General features: G+C 39.6%; 1 protein-coding gene across 1 annotated transcript; it reads left to right on the top strand.

Annotated features, from left to right (window-relative positions):
• Positions 1–4,137: 4,137 nt before the first annotated feature.
• LOC311277659 (odorant receptor 131-2-like) lies at positions 4,138–5,094 on the top strand (the record flags this gene model as incomplete). The annotated part of the gene is made up of 1 exon (XM_084388028.1): positions 4,138–5,094. One exon carries the CDS (start codon positions 4,138–4,140, stop codon positions 5,092–5,094), a length of 957 nt encoding a protein of 318 aa, XP_084244154.1.
• Positions 5,095–15,514: the final 10,420 nt, after the last annotated feature.

A 15,514-nucleotide genomic window follows, 5' to 3' on the forward strand; every position in this document is an offset into this window, starting at 1 on the left:
CTGGGTCTCTGTGCTGCATCCATTTTAATCTGTACAATTTATTTGTATATTGATTATATGACTTTGTTACACATAATGTATTTTTGTTTTTTAGTGTTTATGATTTTACCAAGATATCTAAGTTCTCTCATATATGGTCTGAGAGATCAGGGCCCGTATTCATAAAGATTCTAAGAATCCTCTCAGAAAACTCTTAATTTAGCTCAAAAACTTTTATGTAGGAGTCTTAGCTTAAGAGCGATTCGGGACCGATCTGAGAGCAACTCTGAGTAAGGAAAATACAAAAACTTTTATCTTAGTGAGGAGGCGGGGTTGACCCCGTTGCTATGTATGACACGATCTTTTGAAGACTGTGATTGGTTGGTTGTCCAAGAAGAAAAAAAAAAAGTGATTTTAAGTATAGGGTCTATTCTAAGCCTCCACTTTGAACTTACATGCGTAATTTTTCCTATTTGATCGTTCTCTCACACACACACACATACACATTATATATGTGTATATAAATCCTTTTTTTATTTACCATGCTGTTGATTTCCTATAAGGTATTTGATTGCTTAGAATGATAAAAATTGTTCCACTCTTTCCAGTTACACTGATTGCTGGCATGTCTATTTAAGCGGTGGTTTGAATGTTGGTTTGAATGTATCAAACATGGAATTTTCCCAGTTGCCAAATATCGTAATGTAGCGATTACTTTCATTTCAGGCGCTATGGCATTTCTGCGCTGTGTCGGAGATATTAGCGTGTCTCTAAAAAGATCAGTCACAAACATGATCCCTGCACGATCTAATCTATAGCGTCTTATTAACTCACTGTCATCCATTGTCTGCAACACATTTCTTCTCCCTCTTCGTCTTTCTGCCATTTTCTCCTCTGCTAAAGAAACTCTTAAGCCTCTTAAAAGTCCTCGTCCGTGCTCCTAACAATTTTGACCTTAAGACCTCTTTTAAGGGTTAAGATGCTTTCTAAATTACTTTTTTCTTTACTAGGAGTTTTTCTTTAATTTTAAGAGTAAACGGCCACATTTCTAAGAATTTTCTTAGAATTTTGTCACTAGGAGCTACTCTTTGCATTAAGATTCTTTATACATACGGCCCCAGGCCTTTAGCTCTATATTTAAGTACTACATCACATTTGGTCCTAAAAGGCAAAACAGAGATTTAGTAGTAGGGGGCAAACAATTAGCATGTGCTGACTTGAAACCTCTTTTACTTTCATTACTGAGATAATAAAACGATTATTCTCTATAACTAAAAATATGACTTGAGATGGTTAATGGAGTTTATGCACACTTAAATAACTGTGCTGTCTTGTTTTTCTGGGTAAACACATACGACTTCCAGAATATCCAGAATTGAACATCTTAAAGTTAAATTCTGTTTAAACATACTGAAACAAATAATTAAATATGTTTATTGCCAGATGTGTGTTATTAGTGCTAGGAATCATTGTTTATTTCTCTCTACAGAGTATGAGCACATATATTGATAAGTGTATATTGAAAGCATTATTGTTTTCATTTCATCAATATTTTCATAAAAAATAAAATACAATAAAATAAAAAGTCACTACTAACCATGAACAAGAAAAAAAACTGATTAATCTGTCAACCCACTTGCTGCTATGTGAGATAATGAAAACTTAATCAGTCAGTAAATAAACTGTGACCGAGTGCTGCAAGTGGTATGAAACTAGCAGAGACTATAGAAAGCTGGTTGCCCAAGGCAGCAGTCAATTTAGCAGTCATAAAAATATTTAACCATATAATGCATGCAGTCAGAGACTGCAGAAAATAAATTAAGATATTTGACTTTAATACCTCCCCCATTTAAAAAAAAAAGAAAAAAAAAGAATTTAAAAGGTTTATTAAATGTCATCGTTCCCTCTTGTCTGTGCAAACAAACCTGTTCATTTTAGGAGAGTGTGTTTGACTGTTCAAACATCAGGAATATCAGGCCTTTCCTAACTGAGCATGCAACACAACTTCTCGTCCAGGCCCTGGTCATATCTAAGCTTGATCACTGCAATGCTCTTCTGGCTGGACTTCCATCATGTGCAACTAAACCTCTACAAATGATTCAGAATGCTGCAGCTCAGCCCAAAAGGGCCCACGTCACTCCTCTGTTCATCTCTCTGCACTGGCTACCTCTCGCTGCTCGCATCAAGTTCAAGGCATTGACGCTTGCTTACAGATCTATCACAGGCTCAGCTCCCTCCTACTTTCACTCGCTCCTACGAGTCTTCATCCCTACCAGAAGCCTACGATCGGTCAACGAGCGACGACTCATGGTACCATCACAGAGATCCACGAAATCACTTTCCAGAACATTCTCATTCACGGTTCCATGCTGGAATGATCTCCCCACCCTCATCCGGAATGCAGAATCCCTGACAACATTCAAAAGACAACTGAAAACTCTTCCGTGAGCACTTAATCTCATAAAAATAATAATAATTCTGTCCTTTTCCCTTAATCCTCCCTTATCTGACTCTGAGCAATGCCTTAACTTTGTATTTTGAGCACTTCTTGCGTTGTTTTTGCCTCTTCACGATGACTCGCTTAATTTGGTCCTAATTTGTGAGTCGCTTTGGACAAAAGCATCTGCTAAATGACTAAATGTAAATGTTCACTCAAGTGTAAAGATGTGAGTGCTATGTGAAAACACAACAGAGTGATTTAGTGTTTCGTGGAAAAGGCCTCCATAATGTAAGTCACAAGTGAACAGGGGTTGGGTAACCCTGGCCACTGTGAGAAAAGTAATGATACAGGTGAATCCTTCAAGTCTGCTGGCCCTAAAGATCCCTTGACCTTCCTGCAAAGTTCAGTTCCAACCCTGAACCAACACAACTGAATCAACTATTTAAGATCTTCAAGTGTGTTAGATCAGGGTTGGATCTGAACTCTGCAGATCAAACTCTAGGAACAGGATTGGGCACCCCTGTCCTAACTGAACTAAGCCCAATCCTTTAATTCTTGCCTAATTAGTAGCTTTTATAAACATGTCTTATCCATTAGAAAAAAAAAACATTTCTGATGAGGATCTTGAGACAAAACAATGGCTCTGACATATTTTAAGATATGCCAGTGCAAGTTGCTTTCAGTTAAAACAACTTAAACATGCATTTTAGTCTGGGATTAGGCTTAAAACTAGTCTGTGAAACCGGGGGCTTGTGTGTTAACTGTGAACATAGCCTACTCTGAGTTGGCTGAATTTACTCCTTCACACATTTTTGAAACCAGCATACCTCAAGTAAGCAAGGTTTGTCAACCGAGAGTTTAGGGTGATGGAGAAAAGACCTTACATCTCTTCTGCTTTATTGCTGTAGTTACAGTGTAAAATAAGCATGAATGAATATCAGAAGGTATGTTGAAAGATACAGTAGCCTACAACTTACCAGTGTTTCAACCGCGGAAAAACGTAGATATAACAGCATGTAAACAATGTCACATAATGTTACGTTTACCTCAGAAAAGCCATTCAGTGTTCAAAAACTGACTTAGTCAGCTAGAAAAATTAACTCAAGCCGGGGACACACTTAACGACTGTAAGGCCGATTATGAATGTAATTTGATATAGGCTACTTACGACTGATCACTGAGACAGTAGTGTTCAGTCGGTGTTTAAAATCTGCTGCAGTTGTGGAAACTCTGTAAGTGTGTTCAATTCAGTCTTAGAATGTTTCAGCTAGTCGTTAAGTGTGTCCCCAGCAGGTTACTATTTAACCTGCAGGCTACTTAAATATTTTAATGTATGTTTGAACATGTTTTTATTACAGCCACCATTTAAATGTTTATATATATATATTTTTTAAATGAGTAGAAACGCCCAGCCCTTTTTCCCATTACAACGCAACTGTTTGTGCTATGCTATTTATTGTCAGGCAATTATTATAAAATGCACACTCTTCTATATTATTGTGTGCTATTGTGGCATGCTTGTGACGCACGCACCCAAACCAGCCACTGGGATTTTGTTTGATGGTATTTAAAATGTGATGCTCTGACCTCTGTGCCTTTAACAACCCTTGTGAGGGAAGCATGTACTGTAGATTTGCAGTTACAAGGATCGTTGCAATATTGCAGTGTTACTCTATTCAGTGTTCTATAACTGCATCTGTGGTTATACTCTTTTGAAAATGTCTAATTTTAATGAATCTAAATCTAACCTCACTCAGACTCTGTTGGTGTTGGATCAGGATGCACCAATGAAGGCGGTTTTGTTTGTGACCCCATGTGTCATTTTCCTCTATGTCAATGGAGTCATGATTTTCACTTTGGGGAAAAAGACTGTTTTTCAGGAGACATCCCGCTATATTCTCTTTGGTCACATGCTTTGGGTCGATACGCTTAATCTCTTGATGAGTGTAGTGTTGTATATATGTGGTGTCAGTAGGATTTTAATTACGAAAAATGTCTGTCTTGTTCTTCTCATTGCTGCAACAGCTTTGTTTCAGGTTTCTACCTTAAATCTGGCTTTGATGTCACTGGAGAGGTATGTGGCCATCTGCATCCCTCTCAGACATGCAGAAATCACAAATTTGGAAAGAACTCACATAGCTTTCGGAGTTGTTTGGATGATGGGTTTGATTCAGTCCCTGTCTGAGTTGATTATTTTCTATTCCATTGATTCCACAAACACAGCAATGAATTTGTTCTGCTCAAGAACTACTCTTTTCAGACTGCAGATATATAAGAAACTCGATATAGCTTTCACATGTATGTTTTTTGTGTTAGTATGTTCTGTTATTATCTTTACTTATGCCTCTATAGCTGCTGTGGCTAAAACAGCCTCCTGTGATAAAATGTCTGCCAAAAAAGCCAACAAGACTGTTCTGTTGCATCTAATACAGCTGGGTCTTGGGGCATCATCCATTTTAGTTGGAGTTATCCAAGAAGCTATTTATGTTTATACTGACCCTGTGACTGTACTACATGTAATGTATTTTTGCTTTTTAATGTTTATAATTTTCCCTAAATGTCTAAGTCCTCTTATATATGGCATGAGAGACCAGGCCTTTAGCTCTATATTCAAATACTACTTCACATTCGGTAAAGGTAAAGTTAAACCAGTTATAATAGAGCAAAACATTTAGTAGCAATGTGTAGTAATAGTAGCAAACAATTTTTTTTAAGCACTTAATTTACCATATTTAAATATATTGAATATGTTCCTGGACATTGAAATAATAATCTGAGATAAAATGTTGTGTAATTTGGTGTATAGGCTAGTAAGTTCAGACGAAATATGCAAGCATTTAGGGGCTGTTCACACCTGGCCACTTCATGCGTTTTCTCAGATCGGATAGCTATCTGATTTATCAAAACGATTCCATTTACACCTGGTCACATAAGTGTGTTTTTGCGAAACGGATTTAAATCCGATCTTCAATTCCCGCGCTATATGCAGATTTAATGGAGTGCACGTCACCCGAAAGCAACAGATATGAGCTGCATTTTATTGATCATCAGCTAAAATTTCAAAAATCAAAGACCGCAATAAGAGAGGGCGGCAACAGCCCTGGTAAGATCATTTCGTTTCTTTACTTTTAATGATGATGATTGTGTGTAAAGCCTCTGCGACTTACTTTCACTTTGATTTGCGATAGTTTGCACGTTGGCTTAATGAAGAGATGCTCAGCTTCTCATCTGCGGTGATGCGTGTTCCAGTAGCGTCGTCATATCGGGCTATAACATTACATATAGCCTATAACACGCTCTCGCACGTTTATTTTTTTAGCATTTTTGGGAGGAGTACAATTTGCATATGTGGTTTCAACAACCAGATGCATTTACACTTGTCCAGTTTCGTCAGGAATGTGGCCCAGACCACCTCCTGAAGTGGTTTGAGCGATCGGATTCAAATCCGTCTCGAATGCGTTTCGGAGGGCATTTACACCTGGTCTTTTCACGATCGGATAGCTATCCGATCTGAGAAAACGCATGAAGTGGCCAGGTGGACAGCCCCTAACAGCCCCTAAGACATGTTAAACCTTTTTGACTATGTTTGTATTATATAAGCACAATGTAAGGATATGGCAAAAATGTTTTGCAATTGCAATTTTTTGTAAAAGACTATGGTTATTACAGTTGTCATTTATTTTATAACGTTTTGGACAGAATTAACATCTGTGAGTAATGAACTGTGAGTAATGGCCTGTTCATTCACTGATTCACTAGGGTGAGGAAAAAAAAAACATGCGAGGAACAAAATAAAGTGTTTATGTGGAATTAAATGCTTCTCTTTAGAATGGCTAACAGGGAAAAAGGGAAGGATTAAATAAATAAAATAAAATAAACAATGCAGAGCTTTGAAGAGTATACCATAATTAGCTCTTAAGCATTATAAAAGTTTTGAACAGACTTTTAATTTTCCTTTTTTAATTTTTTTTTTTTTAATGTGAATAACATTGCCAAAAGGTTTAGGTAAGATCTAGTAGTGCGAATTAATCATGATGACATTTATGGGATGTCATTGCACCATATTCAAACAACATAATTATATTTCCCTTCTGTGAGTTTTTAGAAAAGGAAGTGCGTCTTTCGTGACTTGAAAGCTCTCGAGTATCACGACAAACACCCCCACTGGAACTCCCCTGAACTTTAAAGTTAGTGATCGCATTAATTATTTAAATTGACTTTTCAGACTGACAAACATGTTTTTCTTTATACGATTGTTTGGGAATAGGTATTTCCATAAAGAATAACAGAGAAAAATTTCATCAGAGATTCACTAATCGTCTTTCTTCAGGGCCTCAATCCATCACAAATACAAACAATTTTCTTAATGAGAGGTTAGTCTTACACGACTCTTGAGTCTTATTCAGCACTCAATCATTAGAAATGACATCTGGACATGACTCACTATTTAGACTCGGTCAGAATGGTGTCTAAATTACACTTTCTCCTTTTGGTGTTTTATTTCATCAGATAAAAAAAATTATTATCTGAAGCCTAAATCATAAAACTGTATGTAGAAACAATATTTTAAGGATAAAAGAGAATAAAGAGAAACAACATATTGTCATGTCAATGTTATTCAGGTCATATGAGAGGGCTGATAAGGTTACAGTGATCAAACCAGAAACGGGCTGCAAAAGTTCACAACACAACCAAACACAGAAACGCGCTGCAATAGCACTGACCACAACGGAAATGTTTCCAGGGGACCCCAATAAGTGACGAACCCGGCTGGGACATGCTTATTGCTCAAACGGAATTCCAAACGGAAGTGAGCATCCCTATGCCCTACTCCCTTCGAAGGGCAGATCCCTTGAAGTAGGGACTTTGGAGTGAGCAGGGCACTTGTGTGCCATTATGTAGCCGTTTGGAACACACTTGGCGAGGGGAACATCGGAAGACAACGGCCCTGTCAACGGCCCTGCCAAATGGCACACTTATGCACTTTCGGTCTTGTGGACTTACAATGGCTGCCGCATGCGTGTGTCCGTTAAGTCCATGAGACCGTAGGGTGTCCCATTTGCCATTTTAGGTTTCAGAAGGGTGCTCACTCGCTCGCTCGCTGCTAAGGCCCTGTTCCTACGAGTCTGCACATTCGTGACGTAATGCCGCTTTGACTGTCGGGAAGAAGTCTGCTGCGGAGCCCGCATCAGTACGAACTCGGCAAAAGTGTGCATCGATGGCGCATATCGACCGCAAAGGGGGTGCTCGCTAGCACCCTTCTGAGGCTTAAAATGACAAATGGGACACCCTACGGTCTCACAGACTTAACGGACACGCGACCCCACTGGATTCAACGGAGAAAAGTGAAGTCAATTAGAAGCACTCACTTCCTGATGGCTGAGCGTACTGCACAGACTCAAACTGAGCTTGACGACGTAGATGTGACGTGAGCAACCTGTCTGTCTTCTAGTAGCTGTGCCAAGAGAAATCTGAATCATTCCCTTCCGAAACTTGCAGAGACGGAGAGTGTGAGTAGGAGGTGTCCATGAGCTAGGAGCAGGAGAAACTTTTGCTAAGTATTCTGATTAATTATTTTGTCATTTTGCCTCCACGTCCCCCCGATTGCGCGCGAGCTTCTCCTCCTGTCCATACGGTAATTTCTCTACTGTGCAACAGAGAGTCGCGTGGTTATGACGCAATCGTTAGCCTATTTTTACAAAAACTGCTTCTACGGGGCCATAACGTAAGATACAAGGTAATGGAGCCTTTTATACATTTTCATGTTTCTTTAGAAAAAAATGATGGACAAATGGAGTCTTTAAACGCCTCAGATGTAAAGTTATTCGCTGTCAAAGTGACCCCAAAATGAATGGGAGTCAATGGAATGCTAACAGCAGGTGGGGGTCCGCTAATCAATGGCGGCACCCGTGGAAGCTTCAGTTTTTTCTGAAAGATTACCCCCTTGGTTAAAAGGGGAAAGCAGATATAGCCGATTGCGTCACCGCAGTGCGACGAAGACTGTCCCAATTCGAAGGTCCTTCGAAGGCTCCTTCAATATGCGGCCTGCAAATGCTCCCTTTTTTTCCCGTGAATGCAGGATCAGAAGGATCCTTTGCAGCCTGCCTACCCCAGAATTAATTGCACGCCAGAGACGAAATTGCCAGATTACACTTTTAAATGTAAGTATTGGGTTTCAATTTAATTAAGTAATCAGATGTATCTAATGATAAAAACTGAAGAAAAAAATACAATAAAAGTTCAAATGTTGACTTATGTTACCAGTATGTGATTTGATTATACTCTTTAGACTTTATTATGCACTTAAATTGACCATGGTGAACATTTTTAGAAATTCTAGAACATTTCAACCCCATTTTGTTATAACTATGTGTGTGTGTGTGTGTGTGTGTGTGTGTGTGTGTGTGTGTATACACTGTAAAAAATTTGTAACACTGCCCAATCAAAAATTTCAATTGACCGATAACATCTAAATTTTTCAATTGGCCCAAGTGAAATTCTGTAAATTCTAAAATTAAATGTACAGATTTTCACTTGGGCCAATTGAAAAATTTAGATGTTATCGGTCAATTGAAATTTTTGATTGGGCAGTTTTACAAATTTTTTACAGTATATATATATATATATATATATATATATATATATATATACAGTGAGGAAAATAAGTATTTGAACACCCTGCTATTTTGCAAGTTCTCCCACTTGGAAATCATGGAGGGGTCTGAAATTGTCATCGTAGGTGCATGTCCACTGTGAGAGATATAATCTAAAAAAATTAAAATCCAGAAATCACAATATATGATTTTTTAACTATTTATTTGTATGATACAGCTGCAAATAAGTATTTGAACACCTGTCTATCAGCTAGAATTCTGACCCTCAAAGACCTGTTAGTCTGCCTTTAAAATGTCCACCTCCACTCCATTTATTATCCTAAATTAGATGCACCTGTTTGAGGTCGTTAGCTGCATAAAGACACCTGTCCACCCCATACAATCAGTAAGAATCCAACTACTAACATGGCCAAGACCAAAGAGCTGTCCAAAGACACTAGAGACAAAATTGTACACCTCCACAAGGCTGGAAAGGGCTACGGGGAAATTGCCAAGCAGCTTGGTGAAAAAAGGTCCACTGTTGGAGCAATCATTAGAAAATGGAAGAAGCTAAACATGACTGTCAATCTCCCTCGGACTGGGGCTCCATGCATGATCTCACCTCGTGGTGTCTCAATGATCCTAAGAAAGGTGAGAAATCAGCCCAGAACTACACGGGAGGAGCTGGTCAATGACCTGAAAAGAGCTGGGACCACCGTTTCCAAGGTTACTGTTGGTAATACACTAAGACGTCATGGTTTGAAATCATGCATGGCACGGAAGGTTCCCCTGCTTAAACCAGCACATGTCAAGGCCCGTCTTAAGTTTGCCAATGACCATTTGGATGATCCAGAGGAGTCATGGGAGAAAGTCATGTGGTCAGATGAGACCAAAATAGAACTTTTTGGTCATAATTCCACTAAACGTGTTTGGAGGAAGAAGAATGATGAGTACCATCCCAAGAACACCATCCCTACTGTGAAGCATGGGGGTGGTAGCATCATGCTTTGGGGGTGTTTTTCTGCACATGGGACAGGGCGACTGCACTGTATTAAGGAGAGGATGACCGGGGCCATGTATTGCGAGATTTTGGGGAACAACCTCCTTCCCTCAGTTAGAGCATTGAAGATGGGTCGAGGCTGGGTCTTCCAACATGACAATGACCCGAAGCACACAGCCAGGATAACCAAGGAGTGGCTCTGTAAGAAGCATATCAAGGTTCTGGCGTGGCCTAGCCAGTCTCCAGACCTAAACCCAATAGAGAATCTTTGGAGGGAGCTCAAACTCTGTGTTTCTCAGCGACAGCCCAGAAACCTGACTGATCTAGAGAAGATCTGTGTGGAGGAGTGGGCCAAAATCCCTCCTGCAGTGTGTGCAAACCTGGTGAAAAACTACAGGAAATGTTTGACCTCTGTAATTGCAAACAAAGGCTACTGTACCAAATATTAACATTGATTTTCTCAGGTGTTCAAATATTTATTTGCAGCTGTATCATACAAATAAATAGTTAAAAAATCATACATTGTGATTTCTGGATTTTTTTTTTTAGATTGTGTCTCTCACAGTGGACATGCACCTATGATGTCAATTTCAGACCCCTCCATGATTTCCAAGTGGGAGAACTTGCAAAATAGCAGGGTGTTCAAATACTTATTTTCCTCACTGTATATATATATATATATACACTCACCTAAAGGATTATTAGGAACACCTGTTCAATTTCTCATTAATGCAATTATCTAATCAACCAATCACATGGCAGTTGCTTCAATGCATTTAGGGGTGTGGTCCTGGTAAAGACAATCTCCTGAACTCCAAACTGAATGTCGGAATGGGAAAGAAAGGTGATTTAAGCAATTTTGAGCGTGGCATGGTTGTTGGTGCCAGACGGGCCGGTCTGAGTATTTCACAATCTGCTCAGTTACTGGGATTTTCACGCACAACCATTTCTAGGGTTTACAAAGAATGGAGTGAAAAGGGAAAAACATCCAGTATGCGGCAGTCCTGTGGGCGAAAATGCCTTGTTGATGCTAGAGGTCAGAGGAGAATGGGCCGACTGATTCAAGCTGATAGAAGAGCAACTTTGACTGAAATAACCACTCGTTACAACCGAGGTATGCAGCAAAGCATTTGTGAAGCCACAACACGCACAACCTTGAGGCGGATGGGCTACAACAGCAGAAGACCCCACCGGGTACCACTCATCTCCACTACAAATAGGAAAAAGAGGCTACAATTTGCACGAGCTCACCAAAATTGGACCGTTGAAGACTGGAAAAATGTTGCCTGGTCTGATGAGTCTCGATTTCTGTTGAGACATTCAGATGGTAGAGTCAGAATTTGGCGTAAACAGAATGAGAACATGGATCCATCATGCCTTGTTACCACTGTGCAGGCTGGTGGTGGTGGTGTAATGGTGTGGGGGATGTTTTCTTGGCACACTTTAGGCCCCTTAGTGCCAATTGGGCATCGTTTAAATGCCACGGCCTACCTGAGCATTGTTTCTGACCATGTCCATCCCTTTATGACCACCATGTACCCATCCTCTGATGGCTACTTCCAGCAGGATAATGCACCATGTCACAAAGCTTGAATCATTTCAAATTGGTTTCTTGAACATGACAATGAGTTCACTGTACTAAAATGGCCCCCACAGTCACCAGATCTCAACCCAATAGAGCATCTTTGGGATGTGGTGGAACGGGAGCTTCGTGCCCTGGATGTGCATCCCACAAATCTCCATCAACTGCAAGATGCTATCATATCAATATGGGCCAACATTTCTAAAGAATGCTTTCAGCACCTTGTTGAATCAATGCCACGTAGAATTAAGGCAGTTCTGAAGGCGAAAGGGGGTCAAACACAGTATTAGTATGGTGTTCCTAATAATCCTTTAGGTGAGTGTATATATATATATATAGTTTATACAAAGTCCAGTACAAATGGTACTGCCACTCCTCACAACAGCTATCACCAGTTGCTAGGCAACAAAACCAGACCGTCCCATTGCATTGAACTCCCAGGACAGGTAGCAACAATTCGTTAATGTGACAATACATTTTGTTAGTTTTATTTTCCAAATAACCAGTGGTGGAATGTAACGACATAAATACATTACTCTGGATTAAAGTATAAATTTGAAGTACTTTAGATTGTTATTCAACTCCACTTAATCTCAGAGGCAAATATTGTACTTTTTATGAAAAACTAACTTTTTACACATGGATATTAGATTTTGATATTAGATATTGTTAAAAAAAATATGAACAGTATATAATAGAAACACTAAAAATATGTCCTATAGATCAGGGATAGGCAATGTTTGGTCCTGGAAGGCCGCTGTCCTGCAGAGTTCAGCTCATAGAACGGTTTTGCATGTTAAAATATTATATGTTGTTTGTGGTGGGGTAAATTAAACGCAATAAACGTTGACGTCACAATCGTGTTGCATTGTGGTATATGGAGCTGCCTGAAGTGTACATATGAAGTAAACTCGATTTTGACCGAGGGAGCGAGGGTCTATCCATATAAACTTCCCTCGTCCACTTCACAAAGTGGAACGCACTTCAAAATGGCGGCAGGGATTCCACCGAGGGGAAGTGCTTAGGGAAGTTCGCAAGTACGTGTCTAAAAGGCCCTGTCCCAAATGGCGCACTTCATGTGGACTTTCGGTCTCGTGGACTTAAATTGCGCGTGCTCGCCGAGTCTACGAGTCCGTAGGCCGTCCCATTCAGCATTTTAACGCTCTGAAGTGTGCTCAGCAGCGCCCCCTTTGTACCTTTGAAGCGGTCTTCCGCGAAGCCCGCATAGACGCAGGCTCAAACTACCCAGGAATCCTTGCGAAAGGCCAATCAGACAACCGATGGGAGGAGATTTCGCTCACGGATAATTGTTGACATGGCTGAGAAGAAAATATTACGGTTTTTATGACCTAGATGTACATTTTACCAGTTGTTACCTACAGTTTATACAAACATTATGGTCATCGACCAGTGTTTGATGTCTCAAACATAATAATAGTGCGTTGAATAATACGATCACATTATGATTCATTAAATAAATAGAACCGAATGTCAGGGCTTTACTGATTCATATGCAAACATAGTGTGAATATTGAAACCAGTAAATTCATCTGAAACTCATGCACATTTTCATTATGTGTTAAAATTGTAATTTTAGTTCAAATGGAACATTATGTATTATTATGTACAACTGTATACATCATTTAAATAAGCATGATGTATCTATTGGTGGCATGCACAATATCAAAATATTGAACTGTAAAATTAGGCTGTTTAGTTGACATGGAGATAAGACGTCGGAGCGTAAAAATGTGATTTCTCCTGTCCAACAACAACCAGACCATTATTTCCGGCTTGACGATTGAGTCTGTCCCAAAAATACCTCTCAATGCGACCTCGTGGACTCGCGCCAAGGGCCCTATAGGTCTGCACTACATGACGTCACCAAAGTGTGGACTCTGAGAAAGTCCACAAGTCCGGAGTGTGCCATTTGGGACAGGGCCAAAGTGGAGTGGAACTCTGACGGTAGGCCGCATTAAAAGCATCCTTCGACTTGGGACAGCCTTCGTCACTCCGCTGACGCAATCGGCCTTCAAATGTGGCCTTCGGAGGATTGAGCCACAGGTTGCTTCTCAATTCTTATTTGTGCATCCTCGTTACCTTTCCTCGCGAGGGAAGGCTGCAAGGAAAGAAAAGGAGGGCGGAGGAATCGAATGAAAGCTTTTTTTATACATTGGAATACTTGATAACTCAAGTGTCACTTCACTGCGTCATCAGCAGCGCTCAAAGGATCTGCCCTTATGTTGTTGAAGTTTGGTTATTTAAGAAATTTATAATAAATAATAATAAAGCAAGATACCCTGTTGAAATATGTGAGATATGTGGTTCATATAAACTGCAAAGGTAAAGAAATGATTGTGACCGATGTAAGGGGGAATTGATATACGTGCCTCACGTTTAGTCAATAAAACTCTTCCGCATAGGGTACACCCTTGTATCCTCGCTCATGACTCCTCTGGAAGCCTCCTCACTCCTCGATCCTCGCCTCCTCGCAGTGTAATTAGAGAATTGAGATGTTCTTCAATCGGTGAAGGCTTGATCGGTTTCCGGACAATAGGTTGGAGGACGGAGGAGCGAGGAAACGAGGAGGGATATTGAGAAGCACCCCCTGAATTTGGACACAGCCCGCAAGTGCAAGTGCCATTTGGTTGCCAACATAATTTCCTCATTATTTTCACCTGGGATGTTCCCATGACAACGCAGCATGGGGTCCATCAGCTGAATAGCTGTTCTTACGACAGAAATGTCTTATTATTGCTGTTAACATTACTGTTGAAAATAAATATACATTTTATACAAAAAAAGTTTTTAAAATATGAGTTATATATCTGTGTGTGAGTGTCAACTTTAAAACTTGCCATCATATCTTTGGACCCTGTATTACCTAATATTTCTTACCTATTCTTACCTGTTATTAAGGTTATTCTGTTATTATTCTTGCCTGTTATTCTTACCTGTTCTTAAGCCAATTATTCTTATTATTATTACCTTCTTCTTATATATTTCTTACCTCTTGAAACTTATTTAAACATAACATGACAAAAGTTGTATAATGTAACTGATGTATAGATTAATATCATACCCTCATGATCTTTTTCTGTAGCTTTTTTTTTTTTTTTTAGCTCTTTGTATTCTTTGCATATTTGTATTTGTATGCTGATGACATTGAACATTTTGTTAAAGCTACAATATGTAATTTTTTTCGCCGCTAGGGTTCGCTAACCTCTTGCAATAACAAAGGCGTAGGTTGATGACGCTGAGCGGAATGATGGAACTTGCTGTCATGCTGATGGAATCCAATAAGGTTTATGGATGAGTGAATACATCGATGTATACATTGATGTACTGCATGTTCTGCGCGTCTCTGTGAATGAGCGACACAGTTTGCGTGCCGCTCGTGGTGTTTTCAGCGTCTCACTATGAGGACATGAACACATGTGAACTTCATCGCGGAGCTGCTATGAGAGTCAAATCACGAGCATTTCATTTGATAAAACCAGATCCGTAACAGCTCTGGATAAAACTATCATCATTCGTCATATACACACAGAAACACTAAGGTGTTTAAGACAAGCCGTCAAAATAAAAGTTCGGTCTAACTTGAAGAAATTAGAACAGAAATATATTACTATTGCACAGTAGAGTATACTTTAAGTAGGCCTAATAATAATAATAAAACACAATAATAAAACAATTATTACGTTTATTAAAACAAAAGATATTTGTGACGCACACACACAACTCAGCCTCTGGGATTCTGTTTGATGGTACATAAAATGTGATGCTCTGACCTCTGTGCCTTTAACAACCCTTGTGAGGGAAGCATGTACTGTAGATTTGCAGTTACAAGGATCGTTGCAATATTGCAGTGTTACTCTATTCAGTGTTCTATAACTGCATCTGTGGTTATACTCTTTTGA

Source organism: Rutilus rutilus (assembly GCF_951802725.1).
Source record: "Rutilus rutilus genome assembly, chromosome: 18".
Classification (NCBI taxonomy): domain Eukaryota; kingdom Metazoa; phylum Chordata; class Actinopteri; order Cypriniformes; family Leuciscidae; genus Rutilus; species Rutilus rutilus.